Source organism: Orbicella faveolata, unplaced genomic scaffold, assembly GCF_042242905.1.
Source record: "Orbicella faveolata isolate gen_17 unplaced genomic scaffold, um_ofav_v1 contig_25, whole genome shotgun sequence".
Classification (NCBI taxonomy): domain Eukaryota; kingdom Metazoa; phylum Cnidaria; class Anthozoa; order Scleractinia; family Merulinidae; genus Orbicella; species Orbicella faveolata.
The window spans coordinates 24,122,501-24,147,796 of NW_028301553.1; the positions used below are offsets into that span (position 1 = coordinate 24,122,501).

At 39.7% G+C, this 25,296-nt stretch overlaps 2 protein-coding genes and 1 pseudogene across 4 annotated transcripts in view; all 3 read left to right on the plus strand.

The window, feature by feature from the left end:
* The window catches only part of LOC149109570 (neural cell adhesion molecule 2-like), a 6,040-nt gene extending 5,864 nt beyond the window's left edge, over positions 1-176 (plus strand). Inside the window, exon 7 of the mRNA XM_089294652.1 lies at positions 4-176. Coding sequence (XP_089150778.1) covers positions 4-176 — 173 coding nt within the window. The remainder of the gene's footprint in view (positions 1-3) is intronic.
* Positions 1-25,296, plus strand: part of LOC110039857 (proto-oncogene tyrosine-protein kinase receptor Ret-like) — a 95,415-nt gene that overhangs the window by 63,420 nt on the left and 6,699 nt on the right. Inside the window, exons 1-7 of one of the 3 annotated variants that reach the window (XM_089294318.1) lie at positions 9,231-10,693; positions 10,978-11,185; positions 20,954-21,088; positions 21,361-21,376; positions 22,059-22,098; positions 22,540-22,852; positions 22,937-23,047. In XM_089294318.1, coding sequence (XP_089150444.1) covers positions 21,043-21,088; positions 21,361-21,376; positions 22,059-22,098; positions 22,540-22,852; positions 22,937-23,047 — 526 coding nt within the window. In that variant the 5' untranslated portion in view covers positions 9,231-10,693; positions 10,978-11,185; positions 20,954-21,042. Of the gene's footprint in view, positions 1-3; positions 263-9,230; positions 10,694-10,977; positions 11,186-20,953; positions 21,089-21,360; positions 21,377-22,058; positions 22,099-22,539; positions 22,853-22,936; positions 23,048-25,296 lie in introns of those variants that run through there. The other 2 variants (XM_089294317.1, XM_089294319.1) reach the window with 2 other exon arrangements.
* Positions 512-2,071, plus strand: LOC149109571 (uncharacterized protein KIAA1958-like; annotated as a pseudogene).

Genomic DNA, 25,296 nt, shown 5'->3' on the forward strand with positions numbered 1-25,296 from the left:
TAGTCGAAGCGGCAAGGATGGCAGATGACGCCACAGTCATACTAGTGACATGGACAGTGACAGATAAAGATGTAACAACTCTGAATCTTGAGATGCTGGAGAAAGGGGAGGGTCAGTGGGAGCCTGTCCCAGGAGGAAGTGGTATGAGTACATCGGAGACAGAACTTAGTGACTGATCTTAACGCTGACAAGTCATACAGGTTTAGAATGGATATGAGACGACCAGGGGAGCAAAATCCTGTTTATGTGTTGAGTAATACAGGTTAGTTCCAGCAATGTTTTTATCACAGATTTTAGCAACTTGGTATGTTTCCGCAGTAATATCATGGATGGAAAATTACTCCTTAATTATGGCGCAAAATTTCGGCGTTTATACTACAGGCTGAGAAATTTCTGAAATGTGATTGGCTAAGACCAGTAGTATTTAAGCCAAATTTGAAATACTTACGTGTAAAAATTACAGCCAGTTTCCATGGTAACTGAAAATTATTGTTTCTAATTTTAAATAATCGCGGATAGATTTCCAGATTGTGACGCGAAAGTACTACAACAGTTTAAGGAAAATGTAGAAAATTCGTTCACAAAGAAAAGCACTAAGACCTGGGTTACTGTTTGGACTACATGGGCTGAAGAAGAAGGATACAGTCCAGATATTGTTTGCCACGAAGCTAAGGAACTTGACGAGAAGCTTCAGAAGTTTTTCGCCGAGGTGAGAAAAAAGGATGGTTCAGAGTACGAGACAGACAGTTTGCGGGTAATCATAGCGTCCCTGGACCGTCATTTAAAGGAACCAGGCAGCAGAATTTTCTTTGCCAAGGACAGAGAGTTTGTCAGCAGTCGCAAAGTACTCGAAGGAAAAGCTCGCTTCCTCCGTGAACAGGGCTACGGCAAACGTCCCCGTGCATCAAAGGCACTAACCACTGAAGATGAGGAGCTGTTGTGGTCCAAAGGGCTCCTTGGTAGCCAGTCTCCGAAGTCCCTAATGGCCACAATTTGGTTTCTTTTGACGCAGCATTTCGGATCACGAGGCTGTCAGGAACACCACTCGGCATGTATGTCGAAGATTTTTTATTCAGTAAAGACGACAATGGCGTCGAGTACATCACGTAGGAAGAATAACCCACAAAAACGCGTCAGGGCGACCTTCGAAAAAAAAGAAGAGTGGTTCGGCCGAAAATGTTTGCAACTGGTGGGCCAAGATGTCCAGTCAAGCTTCTAAAGACGTTCCTGTCACACAGACCCGAGGAAATGAAAAGCAGTGGGCCATTTTACCTCGCGGTGATTGAGCGCCCTAAGTCTCAAGTGTGGTATAAGCGACAGAGAATGGGGATCCACAGCATTAACTCCTTCATGAAATCTATGGCTGTTCAGGGCGAGATTGAAGGTAAACGGCTCACAAACCATAGTGCACGCTAAACGCTGGTGAAGAAACTCAAAGCTGCCAACCAACGTCGCTCCGCAATTATTGGCGTCACTGGCCATACAAACGAGCGTTCTTTAGTCGACTACGAGAAAGCCGATGAGAATGAACAATGGCTGATTTCCGCAATCATAAGCTCTGACGGTCAGGTAAGCACGTCCAACCAACGCCGTCCCCTTCAGAATATTGGCCTTTCCTCTGGTGTGGAGAACACGCTGATGATGAATGAAGAGCGGTTGACGACAATCAATAATTTCCACGGCTGTCAAGTGACCATCAACTGCCAGCTTAGCCAGAGGTTTCCCGAGCCGAGGTGCAGTGTTCCACAGGCAGAATCGATTGCAGATGATTGTTAAACTTTGATTGATAAGCCTATTAAAAACTTTCATTCTTTAGAACTGAGATTTGCAGACATTCGAGTACAGTTTCATCACAGTTGTGTGATGTTTAAGCGATCACATGTTTAATCACATGTTATTGTAAAGCCAATCAACTGCGTGTGACTAAATAAAAATGTGTGTTATCTGAAATGCGAAATTTCTTTGCCTTGTAGTATAAACAAAAAATTCCACGGTTTCTTCGGGATATTTGGGATAAATACCGGCTCGTGATATTTAAAAACTCCCCAAATATTACTCGCCGCGGCAGCTCGTGATATTTTGGTGAATTTTGAAATATCACTCGTGGTATTTATCCCAAATACCCCTAGAAACCGTGCTATTTCCTATACTAATTTGTAGTTTCACTTGTGAAATTACAAATTGCCATGGCAACGTTTGTTACGAAATTTCTCAATACAATAAAGTAAAAAACCCAAGTTTGTAACGGTAATTTGCCATCCGTGATATTAAAAGACTGTCAAATGGTATACTCGTGAAATTAACAAATAATTTCACTCGCGTTTTGTCAAAATTCTAATAATTTCCCTCACCTTACATGTAAAGGCGCGGAAAATTATTACAATTTTGCCAAAACGCGCGTGAAATTGTTTCCTAATTTCACTCGTTGCCATTTTATTACCGTAGTTCTACGCTAAGTTTTAATACATGTCTTTCCAAAAACTTTTTTTTCTAAAATTTGCGTTCCCAAACTCGGGATGCAGCTTACAGTCTGTATCTACGAGTGTGGCTTCTCCAGTGATGTTTACGGTAAGTACTGTCTAGGAGAAGTAGAAAGTACATGTAATGGTCCGTGAGCCAGTAGGGCTGGTTGGTATCATCCGGGGTGAATAAGTTTTATGGTGGTTTTCTAGTAGATTCGACCAGAAATAGTGGGGAAAAGCATGATAGCAATGATTCTATGGTAGCTAGTGGATAACAGTGGTTTTTAAAGTATGGGTCAGGCATGGGAACGAGGCTGAAGCTTGTTTTGTCTTTAGTAGCTTCAGTTGTCCACCAAAATGAACAAAACACATACACAACAGTACCATTGTTTCACGCATCCATTTTTTAATTACATATGGTTCATTTCATTAGTCACGTGACAGAGCACGACTTGGGCATGGAAACGAGGCTGAAGTTGGTTTGACATATATATGTGTGTTCATTTGCTTTAAATGTCCATCAAAATCTGCAAAACACTTACCCAACAGTATGACTGCTTTACAAATATCATTTTTATATTTTTGTATAGTTTATCCCGTCGTTTACATCATTGGACACGTGACCAGGGCCTTTAAAATGGCACTATTACATAACAGACAATTGTAAGACTGTACTAGGAGTCATTCCAATCCACTTTAATTCAGCCTGCTCTTTTTAATGTTTCTGACGTTCTCCCTGATGTTCTTTAACGTGGGTATAGCTAAGAATATCGTTAAAGTAAATGAGTCACGTGACTTAATTTATATATTTACCAGTTGGCATAAATAGGCAGCATACATAGAAAGCACTTGCGAGACTTCTTAAGCGTTCATTTTAATATTCCTCATCACTGCCCACTCCATCGTCATCATCGGCACTCTCGATCTCTTGAACAGAACCTTGGTTCTCACATTCAGCAAGCCTACACATATCAGTACATCTTAGGCCATTTGTGACACAGACACATTTAGGGGCGACGCACTTTTTAGTGCAGTTACACGCTAATAGCTTAAGTATGGCCTCTGGTGCTGCCTTTACGTCCATCCAGCCAACAACTAACTTGGCAACACCATCTTCATGCTCGATCTTCCATCCCTGTCCAACAGGAGTCGGAACTTGTGGGTCTTTCTCTAAACACTGTTACCATATGGCAATCTGATAATTTGTCCTCTTTGCGTGCTTTACAAGTAAGTAAGTAAGTAAGTAGCAACTTTATTTTCAGAGGGTAACACATAACAGCAAAACACTGACGAACCACTGGCCTTCTATTCTAAGTTAAAAATTAAAAACTATTTACACTTATAAGATAATAAAAATTACAAAATAGAATCCAGCTAAAATTTAAAGATATGATAAAAATAAAAGTCTAAATATGCACAACTAGAAACTAAGCTAAGAATTTTTGGACAAAAAATATTTTCTAACAGAAGATTTAAAGGAGCCAATGGAGTCTTTCTTGGGAATGTCTAAAGGGATGTTGTTCCATAGTTTTGCTCCATTGGCTTGAAAAGTTCGCCCCCCTTCCGTTTCTCTGTTATAGGAGGGGCACTCTAAGTTACATTTTCCATAGCGACTGGTTCTGGTGTGTCGGTCTGAGTTTCTCGTTAAAAGTTCTGTTATATAGCTCGGACAATTATTTTCATCTTTGATGCGCCTAAATATTAAACTAGTCCTTTTAAGGTTTAATTCTTCCTTAAGTGGCAGCCAATCAAGCCGTCTGAGAAGCATCTCGCTTCTTTCACCGATATCCGCATCCAAGGTGACTCGAGCTGCTCGCTTTTGCAGCTTGGACACACGTTCTCTTCTGACGCAGTGCACCATGCACATGAACCATACAACATTATAGGCTTGATCAAGGCCTTGAAATAAAGCTTACGCTCAGCGAGAGGCAAGTTACGCTTAATCTTCTTCAGCACCGCAATACGTTGTGACACTTTGTTTTTACAAATGTCATCTATGTGTTCAGTAAAACTCAAGTGATTGTCTAATTTTACCCCAAGTAGTTTCTGTGAAGTTATTTGCTCAGTCTCGCTACCGTTGCATGATAATTTAAGACTCGTGTCTGGAGCCTTCTTTTCCAGTTGTTTGCCAGTTACGAGAAGACTTTTTGTTTTAGAGGCATTAAGTACCATCTTGTTGTCAGATGTCCAGTCTGTAATCTTGTTTATGTCTTCTTGGAGCCTCTGCTGAATTGCAGGTAGATCTGAGACTAAAGCGGAAGTACTAAAAGTAGTGTCATCTGCGTAAATGTCTACAGTTGACTTGGAGACTGAGTTTGGGGGATCATTCACAAAGATGATAAATAGCAGTGGCCCCAGTACCGATCCTTGCGGAACACCGTGTGTGATCAGTCTGTATTCTGAATGCACTCCGTCAATGACAACTGAGCTCCTTCTGCCCTTTAAGTAGTTCGTGAAGAGCATCAGTTCGCTAGATGTTATACCGTATGCCGCGAGCTTGGACAGAAGTATGTCATGGTCAATTAAGTCGAAGGCCCTCTTGTAATTCACAAATACGAGCCCACTGACTTGCTCTTTATCCATATCAGATAACAACTGATCTGTCAGGCGAATGAGCGCTGTCTCCGCAGAGTAGGATCTTCGGAAACCGCACTGCAAGGTGTGCAACAAGACAATCTCTGCAAGGAGAAAGCTGGTGGCTTTCTATATCTCCCATCTCCTTGAACAAAACAGCTGGTACCTCAGCTCATTAACTTTTGTGGATACCGTGTTATTAGAGTGAAGAAGACATGTAAGTTCCCTAATTTATCTGTTAATTCAGGAGGTAGGTCTCACTCTTTTCCCAGCTCTGTTAACGCTTCTCGGCTCGTTGTGTTCTTCTTTAATGTCTTCAATGCGTATGCCTTTCCCTTTCCTGCAAATGCGCTCGCAGTATCACACCCAGTGAATGCATGCATTCCGAGAACACCTTTGCACACTTCTGGACCAAATGAGGCAGCAACTTTTGTAATGTCAATAGCCCTTTGTCCGTGTACGAGTCCCAGATTTTATGAACAGAGAAACTCCCATCCCATTGCTAAATGCCAAGGACATGATAAACACATCAGAGGCCTCCGAACAGACAAGAACAAAGTTGAAGCCATCATTAGCTGCATGGGAAGCGTGGAGCAGTAGGCGTCCATCTGCCTCTTCCTGTTGAGACCTTCAGTGTTGGAACTTCGTCACTACCTTCCGCGGTGATTCTGTAGCATGTATCACCAGCATTGGCATACAACAGATTTTCCTCCAACTTCTGTCTGCATGCTTCGTTTCTCCACTCATTGACGATGAAGGTGATAAGACTCGTCTTATTGCTCACTCTTGTCAGGAAATTCCTTCCTCTGCCTAAGTATCTATGTTCTACTGATGTTAACAAGCTGGTGTCCTGACTCTTCACCTCGCAGTTGCCGTTCACTGTTCTTAATGGATAGCACCTTGTAGGTGTCAAATACGACGTCTATTCTGTTACACCAAATCCTTTCTTTCATTGCCATAGACAGGACAGTCATAGCGAAATCACCAAAGGTCAGTTTATCTCCCTTTAGCCTTTGCACCAGAGACATGCCATCAATAACTGTAGCAGAATTTACAGGAACTTCCTCAGAGAACTGTACATTTTTCTGTAACAGTGATGACGGGGAGGCCTTGTCGGTCTTTCTCAGAAGGCCATCTGGAGTTGATAAGGCCCCGGGAAGTGGTCCAAGAGGGTGTGAAAGGATGGTATCCATCTGCAAGCTTCGTTCTTGTGCAATAACTATGATTCTTCCAAACAAGGACCTGTCTACTTTCAAAGTAATCAATTGGTCTTTGGTTTACATCTGTTTCTTCTTGTTCATGTCGCTGAAAGTCATGGAATTTCCTGATTTGAGGAGTCTTCTCCATCCTCTCTTCTTTAAACTTTGCATAACATCTATCACCAACCGCGTGTGCTGTTTTCAGGTCTGTAGCAATCTCTCTGGGGGCGTTCTTTGCAATTAAAATGCTAATCAGTTCTTAGCTCTCGAAAAAAGCATTAACCCAGCCTTGGATGAGGTCAGCTATGGACAAAACCGCCAGCTCATCTTTCTTTATTCTTGATGACTGAAGCTCTGTATGCTGCGTTTCCGAGTTCGATCCTTGTACCATGCATCCTTGTACCATGCATCCTTGTACCTACCTGCTGTGAGGTAGTAGCGCTGAACAGTTGCAGGTTTTAAGCTAAAGCGTGTGGTTCTACCAGGATTCTGGGTATGCTTGTTCACTATGACCTCAGTTGTCTGGTCAACTGGAATCCTCCCAAAGGGATTGCTGCTTGCTAACTGAACAGAAAAACTGCCTTCCTTGAATGCCTTCTGTACCTCAGGATTTTTTTCACTGAGATTTGTCATCTGAGCAAAGTGAGGAGTCAGGTATCGTGAATAGTTCACCTTATCATAGGCGAAACACCAAGGGATCATCATTCGTATGGAATGGAGATGTAAATCCAGTCACCTTCACGAGATATCCGCAACAGGCCAAGAACTATTCCCTCTACCATATCCACATATGACATCCAGAATGCTGAAAGTTCACCGTTATTTTGACGAATATGATTCAGGAACTCTCTCCACATAGTCATCACTTGAGGCAGGACTGGGCATTGAAGCAGCTGGTCTAAGCTCTCTTCCTTCAAAAATTATTAGCCAGTGTATCCACCTGTTCAAGAAAAGACGCTACTGTGATGCGATGATTGGGATCGCTGGTCTCAAGCCTTCTCATGAACTCACCCTATGCTAGCCTCATCAGTGCTTCATACAGGTACTTGTGTGCCCGCAGGCCACGGTTGTATTGCTTTCCATCAATGACACCACTTAATGAGCCCTCAGCAACTATCTGTGACTAAATGAAGATGTCCTTCAAATCGCTATCTCAAAATCGTTTCCCCAGGATAGCCAATGCAACGGAAATCGTGTGAAATGTTCCAATTCGCAAAACAATGTTGGAAAACTGGTCTTGCTTTCATGCAATTTCCGCTGCTTTTGCGTAAAGTGCTTGATCCATGACAACGCTAACTGATGATAGATCAAGTTTCTTCCTGATTTCCTCTGACTGGTTAAGGATCTCATACACTGTTGTTAATGCTGTTGCTGGGGCATTTATTGTCGGAAGATACTCTTCTACATGTGGTCTTACTTGAGATCGATCCCTTGTTTGGATGTTAAATCCGGTCCAACTAGGCACCTTTTGGACTTCTGAATTGACTTACCTAGCAAGGATCTGCAGCATGTTCTTCTGCGCTGCATTTCTCGCAGCTTTGTTGGTTTCACCAGCATAGTCATTCTTGGTTTTGAGAGGATGTGGTCCCACACGAGGGCCAGCGACATATATGTGAAGTTGGGGTTGATGTTCTGTGCTCAAAGTCTTCTGTTTTCTTTTGTCAATGCGTGGTAGGTCTTTCGACGGTGGGTCAGCATCGAAGACTATAGGCTGTACAGTGATTCCGTTGACACGGTGGGATGTTCCTTTCCCTGACAAGGTCTCCTCAATTCTGTTTATGTTGTCCCAGGCAAGGTCTGTGAAGACGTTTGGCTTAATGGAGACGGGAAGTGAAATCTATTATTAACTCTGAAACAATAGCGTAAATGATATCAACGATTTCATATAAGTTATAGGTGCGCTAGTAAATTAGCACTCAGTAATAGATCGAGTATTTTCAAACTTTCGATCGCACTGAAAGGCTAATTTCTAAAAGAGTTTAAAAAAGATTTAATGCGAGCTGATTTGTTTTCTTATAATGCAAAGTACAATTTAAGTTCCAAATAGATAAAAGGTTAATTATCAAAAAAAAAAAAAAAAAAAAAAACCCGAGAAGCGGAGTTTTTTTGCATAAAGGAGAGCAAGTTTTAAAAAGTACTAGCGTTTTTATGAAGAAGGTTAAACATATTTCCGGCTATTGATTGCCACGACAGAAATGGACTGTTTTGTTTTGGACTGTTTGGTGTTTTCTAGTTTTTTTGTACTGTAGATTATGTTTTACTGAACTTCTCATGTTGTGCCTCAGCTCTGTCGTCTTTGTCATGCTATTTTGCAATCGAAACAAAGTTTTTAAAACTGATTGATTCAAAATTAAGAATACACAAAACTAAAATGTTTATAAAATTCATATTTTGTGGAATAATTAAGTGACCCATAGATATCTAGTAGTTTAAGCACTTACCTTAACGAAGTTGGCCTTTTCAAAATGGCGGATACATCAAGCAACAGAGTTCTCAGACATGACATAAATGAACATACCGCTGACCAAAATTTGCAGGCCCGCGTATTACACGAAATGTTCTCAAACACATTATGCAGACCTTAAAAGTATAATTATGTCTCCACACTTCATTTTATTGCATTCTATAAGCATTTGTAGCTGCATATAATTGAACACGGGCTAAATGTGTTATACATTGGGAGGGGGGGTGCAAATAAATGCAGTCAGCACGGAGGAGCTACCATCGATCCAGTGCTATTATGGATTTTCCAAGTCTACAATAGCAGGGCCTTTCAAAAAACACCATGAAACTTATTCACCCTGAATGATACCGACAGCCTAAATTTGGCTGCCTGGCTCACGGACTATAAGTCATAATTCGAATTGGAAACTATAATGACTGACTTGGATTTAAGGGAGTCTTAAAGAATTGAGGCATACATGTCATTTTGAACTGGGGCCTGTAGTGACAGACTTCAATCCAAGAAATCCTTAATAATGCAAAAGGTTTTCAAAAGAACTGTCTGTCAATTTATAGACAGTGTCTCTCTGACCATTTAGATTTTTTTTTATACTGCCACTTGTAAGACCAATGCACAAGTTAGTCTGCTGGCAGCCGGTTTTTTCTCTAAGGGTCACTAGGACGAGTGTTTAGCAATCGCGAACTAAGGGCAGTATGGCAGTGGCTGAGTGGGGAAGAAGGCGGGATAAGGGCGTTTTGGCCGAGTAGGGAAGAAGGCGAGACGAGAAAAACCCGTCTGCAGACTTTCTACAGACTCTTTTTAGCTTTTTCAAACCCTCCGTCAGCCCAGCAACGGAGTGCCTGATTGGTCAATATGTGTCCGATGACAGATAGTTGACAGGAGGGTAAATAAAGTGTTACAAGTTTCGCGCGAAGCATAACAAAGAGTCTCGAGCGATGCAATGGCAGATCATCCCGATTATCAATGCAATACACCAACACCGCGGTAAAACGCCCTGCACATGAGTACAAATTTTAGCTTCCACTGAATTATGCATTTCCGGTTTCGTATTAAAATCCAATGTAAACGAGATAAAATCCCGTACCGCGAAGTTTGATGACAAAAACTAAGAGTTAGAAAAAGAAAGTAGGGGAAAGGTTTGTCTGATTGAAAAGTTTATTTTTCATTTAAGTTTCAAGCGTTTGCACCAAGGGGTTTGGTGTTTGCACCAACAACAAAATATGAGAGAATTTCGCGTTCGCGCTCGACAAGAGTAATTTTTTTTACGTAGTTGTCTTTGTTGCGTTGGTTTGGTTGTACGGTTCCTTGGAAGAAAAATGTGGGAAAGCCAATAAAAGCAGCCGTAAATGTGCTGGCAAAAAATGTTTCTCTCTGAAGATTTAGCCAGAGCTGCCGATTTCCAAGTGGGCTCAACAGTTTGCCGAGTCCATTGGGACGAAATACGCGGGAGCAACAACAGGTGCCCGGTTCCTAGAGAAATCCATTCGCGAGGCCTCAGGAAACAGCAAATTCCTGCAAGACTTTTTGTTGTCCTGAATACCATAGGAGCAGTATGTCATGGGTACAAGCTAGGTACGTGGTGCTACAAATGCTGTACCAGAGTGGACGAAGAAACAAGGTTTACCTCGCAACCTAACTACAAGCTGTCAGTGTTACGAACTACTGATCAGGTCAGTTAATTAGACATCGGTTAATTGTAATTGACATGCAGGTTCGCACTGCCTTGGATTCCTGCAAGGATTTTCGGAATCTCCTTACCAGGAAATTAAATGAAATAGAGGAAAAGGAAAGCATACTCTTTCAAAGATTTTTCTTGCAACAAGAAACAAGTTGTTTGTATAAAACTTTGTAAAATGTACGGCAAAATAGACATGATACCCAAAAATTCATTTTATATTTGATTATATTTTGTGTTAAATGATCCCAAGTCATAAGCATGTATGGTTCTCCACTAGGATGGAAATAAACAGACCTCAGATGACAAACTTCAAAAGGTACTTATAAAATACAATATGGTCATGTAGCAAAATGCCAAAATGTCTGTTTAATTAATTATTCCATGTTTCTTAACTAGAACAGGAGACACAGCTTTACCCCAAAAAGAAGTTCTTGCGCGTGCATTATTTTTGGGCTGTACTGTAAATGTCAGTTCTATTAAAAATATAACGAAGTAAGATTACTAGATGTTTTACCTTTCTTCTCATTTAACCCCTTGAAATGTAAGGACATAAAAGTGGTTCCAGTGAACTAACTTGCAATAATATCATTATCTTTATAGATCTCAGAAAACAAACACACTTCAAAGATAAGTGGGATTATTTATCCAGCAACATGGGGGCATCCAGAGATGTTATCAATTCTGGAAGAATTTTATGTTTCAGCAGCAAGCCCAAGGGATGTGGATGGTTGAAAAAGCAGGCTAAAAAAGCAGGCTTCTCAGGAAGCGGCCAATGGTTGTAAACCTTTGGAATTCAAATGCACTTCAAGTGAGTTTAAAGTACGGTAGTTTAAAATCTGAAAGCTGTAACTTTAAAATACTGTAAATTAAAGGCTTGTCCAGTTAGTTGAACAGTCTTTTGCGTACATATGGACAGGCTAGCAGAACAGTGGAGCATGAAGGAAACATGTTATTGTCCCATAGAAAATCATATTAGTCACTGAAATGATGTTAAATATTAATAAATTTATTGTTTCAAATGGGTGAGTTACTACACAGTACTGTAATGGTGTTCTGTCTCTTATTACTGGCAACGTACAACTTGAAGACTTCTTTGACCTATCCATCCTGAATGAAAATCTAGTGTTACCTCAAATTTCTCTAGCATTTTATTTAGAACGGCTCACCAAAGAGGTTAATTAATCTTGCTGCTGTTGTAATAATGAATGAATGGCATGGCCATCAGCCTGGTTGGACAAAAAACAACAATACAATAGTCATGGAGGGCCAGTTACATCGTCAACTTTATGCCATGGTTGGCGTAATCAGTGTTGATAAAGTAGAGGAACTACTTACATTGTATTTCTGTTAAACAGCAATTGTCTCCTTACTTTAATATTTACTACTCATTTTTGTTGAACAGCAGTTGTCTCCACTTTAATATTTGCTCCCTCACTTTTGTAAATTGTCAAAGGGGTAATGTCATGGCTGACACATCCAATAAACTAACTGTGTCTGTTAGCGGTAAAAAAAAAAACAAAAAAAAAAAACACAACAACACATTTTAGCTTCAAAACCTTAGATAAGATGTTTATACTCTCAACCCTTTCACAGGTAATAATTACATTTATAACATAGTTTGTGCGCTAGTCTTACCTAATTCCTATTTAGCCATCATGAATGAAATCTCTATATACGCAAGGTCATGCGTATATAACATGACGTCTGCAGCTTCAATTTAGCTGCAAAATTTCTATCAAGTTTCTGTCAAGTTGCTTTTGTTTAAGTTTCGGCAATGTGAAGATTATTCTGAACAATCCAAACTCTACTTTGAGCCTTTGACTTTTGCCAAGCTAAGATGTTAACTTAAACGTGAGTATTTAGACTTTGTTTGTCTACACTTTCATTGAGTTTTTTGGACTTTGTTTGCTTACATTTTCATTATAATTAATTCAAAGAAGCGAATTTTTCTTTGACAATTTTAGAAACCAGGTTAAGTGTTTTTGTTCAACTATTGCTCAACTGATTGTGGTGTGTTAGGATCCTAATGACCTTTATTTTCCTTCACTGTGCACTGTGAGAACTTTGTAGTCAATCGCAAATAAAACAACGTTTTAGCGGCCAATATATTGTCGCTATATATGTTATAAAAGAATTGGTTCATGCTTTCAGCTGTGTGTATATTGAGTTATGGATGCATGTTGGAAGTTTGGAGAGCACTCAAGAAGCTTGAGTTACCCTCGGCTATCGTCTCGAGCAACCCCTGCGCTTCTTTTGTGCTCTCCAAACTTCCCACATACATCCATAAGTTGATACACGCATGTTAAGCATGAACCAATTCTTTAGTAAAGGGTTGAGAGTATAAACATCTTATCTAAGGTTTTGAAGCAAAACTGTGTTGTTTTTTTGCAATCCACTCTGGGAAAGGATGATGCCCTATTACCTGAGTGATCTTGGATCGTTGATCCAGATCCAGAATCGCAAAGGGCCCTAGTCAGCGACACCTTTGGTTTACATGTAAAAGTTTGGCTATTATACTTTATTCGTGGCATGTTGAAATGAAGGAAATCTCTGCGAAACTGCTAAAGATAATTATTCAACTTTCAGGGGCAAAACGTATGTTAAAGCAATAAGATTCCATTCGCCATGCAATATCAATCATTTTGATGACACTGAAAATGGCAGAGGCTGTGTAAATAAGGTTTTACTATTTAACCTAAGCCTAAGCTGTGTATTACACTGTGATGAAACGCGACGGGCATTTGAGAACACGAGGGAAATGTAGACAAAAAAAGCTGCAGGCCAATGTTTTCTACATTTCTCGAGTGTTCTCGAATGATATAGAGGTAATGTGGCAAAAAATAATAAAACACGCATTTTCTATGTTTTATACTTTGATAAAACATGGGTTTTCGACCAATCAGAGCCAGCGCAGGGTCCTATCTACATTATAAACTCTAATAAAACATGACTTTTGACCAATCACAGTGCGCACAGGGTCCTATCTATATTATAATAAGTACTAGAAATTGAGAACTACACTGTCGGAGAGAACTTTATAATATGAAAGCTTATTAAAGTGGAGTGATCTGTTGAGCATTTCCAGCATATATTTTGGTAATTAAGCTTAAGACAGCACGTCTCACGTAGTAAAGTAAAGTTTAAGTAACATTTCTTATATATTATGAAGTTGTTAAGTTTACAAGGGACTTAAGCTAAAGTTTAAGTTCATTTTGAACCCGGATAAATAATTTATTGTGCACTGTAGTCGGCCAAACATTTTTAAAATTAACTTATTGTTTGCGAAACATAAAACCTTCAAGAAGTTATCTTATATGAAGAAATTCTGAAAGTAACATTGAAATTTATTTCCAAACCGAATTTTTTTTTATTTTCATGCAGGTGCTTGACACTTACAGGTAGCTCGAGTTTTAAGTGAGCTTCTCAGCTCTACAAGTTGAAATCGTGAAGTCACTTTCATTATGAAATTCGTAGTATTATAAGCTAAATAAAATAGATGAACAACGAATAGACTTCCGGGTCTTCCCTGTCACCATAAAAAAATTAATAAATAAATAAAAATTAAAAAAATAACGGATTTAACCTTGTAGTAGTCCAAGCAGCAAATTGAAAAAATAGGTGCTCGATGAGCACATGAATCCACGGCCGTAGGTAAGTGGATTAGGAATCTCTGCAGGACCTGGGTTTAATCCAATATCTCCACATAACAAAAGCTTCTTTTCTGACAAGAGGTAGGTCTTATTATCAAACTGAACTCGGACAAAAATTCTGGATAACATTCATAATTCCTACCAGAAGACCAACACTTTTCTTGTTCACATTTTGTTTTGAAAAATCGAGTAAAAACAGACTCTTCTTCATGAGCAAGCTTGACGATCCATAGTTCACAACTGGTAGTCACAGTGAATAAAACAGATGAGACGGGAACACTTTTCTTCAAGAAATGTTTAATTCTGCCTCTTACTTTTCTGTGTTGAACTGACTTTAAAACTTCACATGGTAATCTAGATGGTTCTCTGTCTCCTTTCCTACATGGAGCAACTGATAACTATACTGATTTAAGATTAAAGATTTACTCTTACATGTACCTTTCCTAAGTGTAAACACTGGAAAAATTGGCTTTCACTCCGAGTATTTGCAGAAAAAATACTAGTGACATAATGACCAGGCATAGCTTCTGTGGATGTGTTTTCCATGGTCATAATTTCGTCAACTAAAGCTTTTTGTTTGCACTCTACTAAGAAAGTCATATCACCTTAAGACGAACTCTCACGTAATCGCGGTGGAATTGACTGCGTTGTGCTCTGATTGCATCATCCTTCGAAAGGGATACGTACTCCCTCGAAAGGGCTGCATAATCCCTTGAAAGGGTCGAATTATCCCTTAAAAGGGCTGAATAATCCCTCGAAAGGGATTCGAGTTTCCATGAGAGGAATGAATTACCGCGAACGGTGAATTTGTGATTTCTGTGCCATTTGAGTCGCCCAGTATTCGATGTAATCGGCCTGATTGCATGCAGATTCTATTCTACATTGCGAAATATTGTTTCAAAATTTGAGTGAATGGTATTAATGTCTTCTACATCATAAGTAACATTAGGAATCTTTATACGATGCAAGGACGGGAGGGCCAAGACGGGAACGGCAGTGGACGCGGGAAATAAACTTTCGCGTAATTTTCGTATAGGACGGCGAGGTCAATATCTCTAGCTTCATAAAAGCTCTTCATAAGACCAATAACATCCCTTTGAGATAGTATAGAAATATTATCCAGTTAAGCTTAAACGATGGTGAACAGACGACACAGAAGTTACTCCTGTTACTCATGCGCAGTATGGCGCATGAGTTAAGGATTGGACTCTGTTTCTCCGTTTTGGTGTCACATTTGTGCATGCTAATTTATGCATGCATATATTTACCACTGTCGTTGGAGCTCCGTCCGCCATATTGGATTCTTCAAGAAGGTGCCGTTTTTTTTTCGCAAACGTTGTGCTTTTTCCCCAATTTGATACGGTTTGAAAGTACCTATCGGTACTTTAGTTCGTTGTTAAGATTCTGAACTGGCATGTGACTATGCATGAACAGCAAGAAAGTGTTTCTGGAGAGGTAAGCCATTGTTTATGTCGATCGCCATCTGACAATATGACAAGTCTTAAATTTATTAGGGTTTTGGAGATTCAAGGACATATTACGAAGAATCATACTAAGAACGTGCTCTGTATACTTAAACTTTTGGTCAAAAAATGCTTCCTGTTCGTGTAAATGGCGTGTTCAACAAAACGGGCAGGTAATAGGCCACGTTCGATATACCGTACATCAATATTCTAACATGTCTCCGAGGATTTCCGGACAAAATTTTCAAGCTTATTTTGTTCCTCAAATCCCAAAAGATACTCGGTTACAAAGAAATTATTTTAAATGAAAAATAAATGCTATAACTTGACGTTTCGGCGTGATCTGGTCGCCATTGTCAAATGCAGATTAAAGTCGTTCAGTTCAGTTATAGCTATATACTAGCTTAGGTGTTAAGAAGGAATCCACCAAAAGTTCGAGTAACAAGTGGGCTAAAACTTTTTACCGAGATTATTGGAAACTTCTGTGCGACTCTTTTAAATATCTTCTCAAAAGAAATCATTTCTAACAACACCAAATGTAGAAAATAAATTTTGGAGTAATCTATGAAACACTGAAACAGTACCGGTGAAATGAAACTGATGATGAAATTTTATCTGTGTTTTACCTGACAATTCCTCTGAACTTTGAAATTTACTTGCTCGAGTTCCCATGAGAAAGTGTTTTTGGTGTTATTTCAGACCACTGTTTATATCTTTAGCTTTTATAGAATGCAAAAAGGACTGTAATATACTTAAAGTTATTCTGGTACAAGGTTTGTGTCCATTAAAAACTGAAATTGCTCGAGTCAAGAAGAATGTGACAAACAATGTCAGGTAATAAAACACTTTTGTGTTTAAGTTTTTTTTTTCTTTTTCTTTTTCTGCTTCTTGGTTAGTCTAGTACACCTTGTATTTTTTATTAATTATTAAAACATTACATTTTAGCAACATGTGTAAGGACATATATATAATAATATTTTAATTTCTTGATCAATAACGATTTCTTAAAGCATAAACAAGCGAATATTAACGTTAAAAGCCGACGTTTCGGTGTCATCGTGACACCATTCTCAAGGCAAAGTGAACAAAAAATGCGATATCGATGATTTGATTCCGAACCCAAAAGGGGGGTTCCAGAACCCCTGGAACCCACCCCTGGCTACGCCCCTGGAAAAGACCTCATTGTCCACGCTTTTCCACGACACCAAAGTCAGAGAAAAATATGGATGGTAAGGATGAAACGTAGCGATGAATACATCACTCTTCTGCTGTTCCGAACATTTCACTTCGAACGATTATAAAAAATCTTTAACTGGCAGTAGACATGATCTTGTCAGGAATGCAGTTCCTTCTATTTTTCCTTGGACGGCCGGTGAATCACGACAAAGGGGGTGAGAGGTCCAAAAGAGCAAATGTTCGTGACGGTAAAAAACGTCGACTATCAGTTGCTGGCCCATTGGAAATGAAGTATCTTCCAGATGTAGTGAATTATACTTCAGAGAACACCCGTAGAGAGAAAGAGTCAGAAGACAAACCACAAGAGAGAGACTTACTTGCCGAGATTTGCGAACTCACAGAAAAGTTCTCTTTTTCAAAATTCTCCGTAGAACGTTTTAGCTCCAATGATGACGATACATTTTTCTACACAGGATTTCAGTCTTACGAAGCCTTGATAGCATTCTGGAACTTTGTGAAACCGAGTGGTGAGTCGCTACTTAGTTGGAACCAGGTACGATTCAAAGTAAATGGAGACTTTCCAGACACCGCATTTCCTTTCTTACAAGGTTAGAAGAAAGAACAACGACGAAAACGAGAACTACAACCAAATGATCAGTTGTGGCTGTTTCTGACAAGGGTTCGACTTGGATTATTTGAGTGTGATTTGGTGCATAGATTCAACGTGTCTGTAGGCATGGTGTCTGATGTTGTTATTACTTGGGCAAACTACCTTTACATTCTGTTGGGTAGTTTGCCTCCATGGCCTTCAAAAGAGAAGGTAAAGCAGCACTTACCAGAATCATATAAGGAAAGATATGAAAATGTAAGAGGAATTCTTGATTGCACTGAACTGAAATGTGAATTACCCAAGGATTATCAGAAGCACTCAGAAATGTATTCTGACTACAAGTCGCATGACACCTTTAAGGGGCTGGTTTGCATTTAACCAAGTGGCTGGATTACCTTTGTGAGGCAATTATATCCAGGAAGGATAAGTGACAAAGAAATCGTACAAAGAAGTGTTTTTTCTCAACTCATTGAACAAGGAGATCAATATCTTGCTGACAAACGCTTTGAAATCCATGAACTGATTGCCCTCAGAGGAGGGAGTCTATATATTCCTCCAAAGAGATTTTCTACATCTGACCAGTTCACTGAAGGCCAATGTGTTGAAACAATGAGCATAGCCAATGTAAGAATACATGTTCAAAGAGGAATAAAGCGGATAAAGTCTTGGAATGTTTTCAATCAAGTTCTGCCTCTCTCCAGCTTTGGCTCCATAAATCAGATCTGGACTGTGTGTGCATTGTTAGTCAACTTTCAAAATCCAATCATTTCTATTTGAAATAACTATTTAACACCCTTTAGTACTTCTAGTTTGTGCAGAATTTTGTATTTGAAGAACACTGAAACACAACATCAAGCTAAAAGTATTCAAATCCTCAGCCAATAGCATAGTAGTTTCATAGTGCTGCAAGTTTCTTTAAGAACTCACTTTGAGGCTTGCTTTTCCTCATGTTAAGTTCAGATTTTTGCTGACAATGCTCAGCTCTAGTCACTGAAGTTTCTTGTCTTTAATATATTTCTGATGAAAAGCAAGTAATCTTGGTTTTATTTCATATTACCATCTTGATGAGAATGTGACCTTTAGAACCAAAATGGGAAATCTTAAGTTGGTAAGAATAACAAAATCAGTCAGCGGAAGCTTAGTGGTTCCCATCTGCATCTGCGACTGAAACCAGTATTTGTGTTTTTCTTTTACTTCATAAAGAGAGTTTCTCTCTATGAAATGGAAAACTTGTTTCTTTTTGATGATCCTTGATGACAACCTCTGGTGAAACATCCTGCTTTGACTCAAGACATTTTATTTCGGCATTTCCTATCTCAGTATTACCATTTTGGTAGTGAACTGTTACAATCACCGTCTATATCCGCAATTAGGTCAACTTCTTGAACTGTGACTACTTTTACATCTGGCAATGTTCACAGGTGCTCTTTCTACAAATTTGCTACAACTGACTCATTTTCAATACCGTATATCATACCTTTACTTTTATAATTAAGGCCTTTAGCTTGTAAATAGCTCACATTCTTGTGAGGTTTCTCTTTTGTTGTTATTTTCTTAATGAGGCTTTCTGGTATCTTTGACCTTTGGCTGTTCATATGAGAATAGACAGCTTTACAGATACTAGCAGTTATCCTGTTTTGCTTTTGTTCAAACCAATCATTGATTGCCCTCTTGTTGCATTTTCAATCTGCTTTTGCTCATCTGTAAGTGTTTCAATAAATGTTTCAAATTGTATTGACTGTTGTTGCACCTGTGTGATGGGCAAATTATCTGTTGACTGCAATCTTTCTTGTACTTGGGAGCAGTCTTGGGAAACTGGTTCTCCATTAGTAGGGGATATTTGAAAATCAGAAATATCTGCCATATGTGATTCCCCTAGTACCAGAGAGGAGGGATTAGATGTCCCATCATTTGATTGTGCCTATAGTAGTAGGTGGCGGGGCGAATAGATACCGGCACGGCTACCTCGCCGGCTCGGCAGCCTCGCCGTCTTGGTATCCGTACCAGTATCTATTCGACCCACGAGGGTCGACAAACACTTTAGCAGTCCCACCGGCCGCAAAAATTTCTATTTGAACATTTGCGGCTACCCATTATTACCTAAAGAATGTCGGCTGAATCAGAAAACCCTATTGAACCGACTAACCAATTAGTCTTCGTCATAAAAAGAGACATCCGAAGTTTTTTCTTCAAAGGCTTGTGAAATGGCAAGCTGCTTCCCTGCGGGCCTCCAGATTGTGAGATTCCCTCAGGCGCCCGGGCGTGCGAACCATTCATCGAGGTCCACACCAAAAGTTACATCTTACAGTGCTTGTGTGACCGCAAGAATGGTAAACCGTTATTATGAATATAAACAAACAAACAAAAAAAAATTGAGCCGGACAAAAGGGCTCAAAATTCGCCAGTATCTATTCAATCCACCACCTACTACTGTCACGCGCACCGCCAAAAATTTTCTATTTGAACATTTGCGAGTACTTTTTATACACAAAACGCATGGCTGAATCAGATGAGCCGACTCCCCAAGAAGAGAAACGTTTTTGCAACATAGAAGGTGGCAAATATATCGCAATCAACGGTCAGTCATTAAAAAAGTCACCAAGTGTGTGGTCTTTTCGTGATTACCCTTGTGAAGCGTATGGGAAAACATTCACGCAATGTCACACTCTTCACACCCACAGAAAATACCACTGTAAAAGGTTGCAAACAGAAAAAATACCAAGAGAAGAATGTCTAAACTGCGGCAAAATGGTGCACAAAACGACGCTTGGCCGACACAGATAAAAACGGCTGTCTAAAACCGAGAAGAAATAAATTAAACATTCAAGCACTACCTGTATAAAAAAAAACAAAAAACAAAAAACAAAAAATGGGTCGCGACGGAAAAGGGCCGGTTGATCAAAGCGAAAAGAAGCCAAAACTTCGCAAAGACAAACAAAGAAGAGAAGATAAGTGGTAGTGTTTTGGCATGCCAAGTTTTTCTTGGATCAGGAACTCAAAGTATGATCAATTATGAGCATGTAATTGTTCAGCGTGTGGTTTTGCTATTCTTTTCAGTTAAATTTTAACAAACTATACCCACTGTAAGCGTAACGTAAAGATTGTAAAAATTACTTACGCAGTACATCAGGGGCATTCTGAGGGACAATTGTACGAGGAATATATCAGAAGGAAAGTCCACAACGCGCCAGAGGTTAATTTGCACCAAAATTTTGCCTTCGCGCGTACTCCCTCTTTCTTTCACAGAGTAATAACCTGACTTGAGCCTGCAATCGAAAAACCAGTATTGGTCAGCTGTCAACTTATAAAAAGTCTGTTGTTGTTACATTAAAACTACATATGGACCTCATTTAACTATGTTTGAACCTCGAATTAGAAATGGTGTTGTACCTGTAGTTACATGTAACTTCAAGTCATTCATTGTCCTTTTTATTTATCTATTTATTTATTTATTTATTTACGTATTTTTAAATCTATTAGTTTCCTATTCAGTTTTTTTCGAAATTTCCATCTACTTCTTTACAAGGCCAACTTTACCTCAGGAGTCTTCAAAGGCAAATCAGTATCAGTGCATTTTTTCGCTTTTGTTTTCTTTGACGACGGCGTCGTCGTCCTCATCGTTTGCCGGCCATCATATTGCTACATTCTAGGATTAAATGTATTGCATATTTATTCAGTTTTAGATTTTTCAACACCTGTTCCATCTGAACCAGCAGAAGTCAATAGAGGCGATATATATGGAACAGTTATCGGAATTCTCGCCCTGATGTTAACTGTTTTTATCACCTACATGATACTGAAGCATCGACAACGTAAGTAAAATGCATCCTTTAATATCACGCCCATATGGGCTATAGTTCCCTAGCCGAAGAGAAGCTGCATATAATTAAACTGGGTCGCAGTTTAATCTTAATTCTCTGTTCAGGATTTAAGTAAGGTTTACTAGAAGACGCAACCAAAATCCTTGCAAATACTGTTCTTTTTTTTTTTTTTTTTTTTTTTGAGAGTAAGGTACTTTGTATAATCCTGGAGATTTGTTATGGTTTAATGGTTCTTAATGGTTCTTACTATTTTACCTTCTTAGGTCAAAGAGATAATCGGTAAGTCGACTTTAACTTCTATATTTACTTTTTAATTAACACATTGTATTAACTTGTTTCCGTTCTGGCAGGGTCATTGATTTGAAAACAAACGAGGAGTACTTCGAAAGGTCTAAAATCCTAAAATATGCCTCTAGTCGTTAATGTAATATTTTCTAATAGAAGCATGGTTACATAGATTACCTTTCTAAAATAACCTGAATTACCTGAACTATAATTCCCTGCATGTTACAAAGGCTGTAAAGCATACATGGCCATTAAATAATGTTTTTATGACATGGTGAGGCACAGTCAATTTCGCTTTGACTGCTTAGACTAAAGGAAGCTATATGAATTAATCAATATGAACAGATTTCGTAGTTAAGTGATATATTGTGATATGCTGGCATATTCAGACCAAAACCCCATTACTGCTTTTAGAAGAACAGTAATTACAGTAGTTTCCCTCATAAAGAAGCCTGCTTCCGTGCACGTAACTGGCTGTTACTACTCCGACTTATTAAAAACGGGATTTACCGAGTGAGACAGCCAGGTAGTGGCTCTTCTTCCACTGTTTCCAAATGGAACTGGAATTAAGAAGTGTTGAAATTTGTGGATGGAGGAGAACCAGAGAACCTGCTTCCTCTCACGATTTTAAAATCAAGATGATGTATCTGATGTTGGATTTGTTGTTCTGTTCTAGATTGGATAAAGCTGCTCTGGGGGAAAGAGGAGCTCAACTTGTAAGTTTGAAGTTAACACTAGGTGCGACACGTAGTTCTTAAAGTGGCAGTCAATAGGCCCTAAGTAATTAAGATGGATTACTCAAAATTCACTACAAAGCCTTGTTGACACTTGTTGTAATTTATTGCGCGAGGGATTTTGTTTTGGCGGGGAACATGAGTGGCGAGGCCGCGACGGGACTGGTGATGAAACAAGTTCTCTCACGGCTTCACCGCCCTTGAGTAATAATACAATGAAATGCAATGCAATACAATACAAATTTGATAACACTCCCCAGGGGAGCTTTTCGGTATTTTGTAAACCGTGCAGGTTTAAACTCTGCTTACGAACCTTTGCCGCGCCTTCCCTCCCCCCCCCCCCCCCCCAACAACTAACACACACACACTCCCTCCCCGAACCCATAGGACTAACCGGAGTGTGATTTTTCCTTTCAAACTCAGAACGAGGCGGTGGAAATCGAAGGAAGCAATGTAAACGTTAAAACTACGAACCATCATGCTCCAAGCCAATACATGGCCTTAGTTGAAGTTGTACAGTCCCAAGGAGGAACAGGCCCAGAAATATCACCTTATTCAGAAATAAATGAATATGCTCCATTGCACCCAGGAACTCGTTCGTGGGAAGTTCCAAGAGAAAATATCATCATTGAAAAGATAATAGGTAAGGGTGCTTTTGGACAAGTGGCGCAAGGAAAAGCTTCCCAGCTTCGAGGGAGAGACGGAACAGTTACAGTGGCGATCAAAATGTTAAAAGGTACTAAATGCACTGCAGAATAATAAATACTTATTCATTGCTTCCTACCTTATTTTGAATTATGAATAAACCTATTTGTCCTAGATAACGCTACGGAGAAAGAAAAAAATGATTTGCTGTCAGAACTTGAAGTGATGAAGAAACTCAGGCCTCATCGCCATGTCATCAAACTGCTGGGATGTGTCACTGAATCTGGTAAGTCATAGTTAATAGAGGGAAATGGTTAGGAAGGCCAGTAAACATCAAAGAAGCAAACAAACAGGCTAAGATTTATGTTGGTAGTCCCTTGACCCTGCACATCTTTAGTTTCATGCTCACTGACTATGCATAAATTACATAATCGCAATGCTTCTATTGGTTAGTTTTGTGAGCACATGTAACCACCTTTTGTATTTTGCCAGGTTTTGTGCAGGGTCAAGCCCCAGATAGCAAACAAAAACACACAAGAAAGAACTTTGGCAAGTTTTCTAACCATTTCCCTCAATTAACTATGGGTAAATAAGGGACCGTTCATTTTTTTATGAGGGAGGGGGGCTGGTGGGATTTAGGAAGCACCATTTAAAAATCACATGACCCCCCCTCAGCTTACCAATTTTTTCACATGCCCCCCCCCCCCCTTATAGCGGTAATTTTTTGGGATGCCCCCCCAAAAAAAAATTGAACAAACAGTATTTAGATTTCCACTTTTTTAATATTTCTCTATTATCCCCTTACTTCACGTTATTGTGCTCACTATGAAGACAATATTTACAATCCCTATACTACAGAGAGCTGTTGTTTAGAAAACAAATCAAAAGAAAGAGAGGTCAATTTCGGATCTCCTAGTTATGGCTCGCCCTGAGCGTGTGGCATTTGGCCTCTCATTGGCATCTTCCTCATCTGAATTGATGAATGCAAGAATGACGTCACTTGAGTCATCTTCTCCCCCAGAGTCAATGGCATCACTGTCATACTCATCATTGTCACTTTCATCCGTTTCACTGCTGTCAGCACTTGCCCTGTTGTCATTTTGTGTCAATGTCCTGGCATTTCTCAGTGTTGGTTGGCCAGCTCTGAGAGGACTCTTCTGCTGCAAGCATGAATGTCTTACAATTGCCTTTACATTCTCACTCTTGCTGCTTTTCAAATGCTGCTTCAGCCCGAGGTGGTTCAAGTACTTGTTTAGTTCTGGAACACGTAGCGTTTGAAGCTTGGTTAGAACGTCGCACAACTCAGTCCAAGGATAATCCTCATATGATTTATCTTTTGCGTCCCTACTTAACTTTGCCTTTTCTTCTACTCTCTTTTTCCTTTTAAATTCCAGCACTTCAAGATGCAGAAGATAATCCACCACAAACTTTGATTTGACAATAAACTTATCTGCAAATAGAGCAACGCTCTCTGGGTGAGATAAAACCAGCCTGCCACTTCCATGCTCTTTCTTCGCTTGGACCCTTGGCTCTCAGTCTCTGGATCACGCCCTTCTTTTGGGGTCTTCTGGTAGGAGAGGTAGTGGCATTCCGGTAGGCAGGAATGGTCAGGAACTGGTTTAAGAAAAAGAAGCAATCTCTCTAAGTGTGGATGGCTGTTCAGAAAGGACGAGTGAGTTTTCCATGCCAGGGTACCAGTTGAAGCCCAGTGATGGAAGAAAACTGAACTTCTCCATCAAAGAGCACAGAGCAATGGTGGAAAAGTTGAATGTCATATTGAAAGATGTAAAGGAATACGATTCCACACTCTTTCAGTCCAATGGGCTTGCTTTAAAGCAGGGCGAAGAATTTGCCCACAGTTTTAATGTAAAACCTATCAAATGTATAGAAGCTATGTTGACGAAGGTCACGCAGGACATGGAAGCACTAGAAAATAAGAAGAGCAATTATAACAGCATATTCAAGGGCATACTCAAACAGCACATCAACAAAAGGAGAAGGAAAAAAGAAAACCGCAGAAAGTCAAATGAAAAAAAAAAGAGGAAGTGGACTGAAAACAACGTCCAACGAGTTTATGGAATCTGTGTTGGAAACGCGCTAGGAAATGATCTTCCACAATGCCTTGCGTACCCTCCTAGGGCAGCCGTCCCGGAAGAGTGTATTAAAGTTGAGGATGTTGCCACGTCGTTATTTAGAAGAGATGGGCCATACTTCGCACAGCTCTTGAAAGGGAATTATTTCACCAATGCTGCAAGAAGCAGAATCACCACCAACCCTGAGCAAGAAGTCAGAGATTATGTTTACACCTTTATGTACCCTGAAGAGTACACTCTGACGGAAAGCATTGCTGCTTCTTGCAGCATTGGTAAAAGAGACTCCCATAGCAGCACAAGCGGCGACGAAGAACTCGACGACAGCGAAGATGAAGATGAGTGCCAGTGAAAGTTGCATTCCAAAATAACAGTGTTAAATACTTTGTTTCAGTATCTACAAATGCTTTTTGTCGCCAAACGTTTTTTTAAAGCAGAAGGAAAG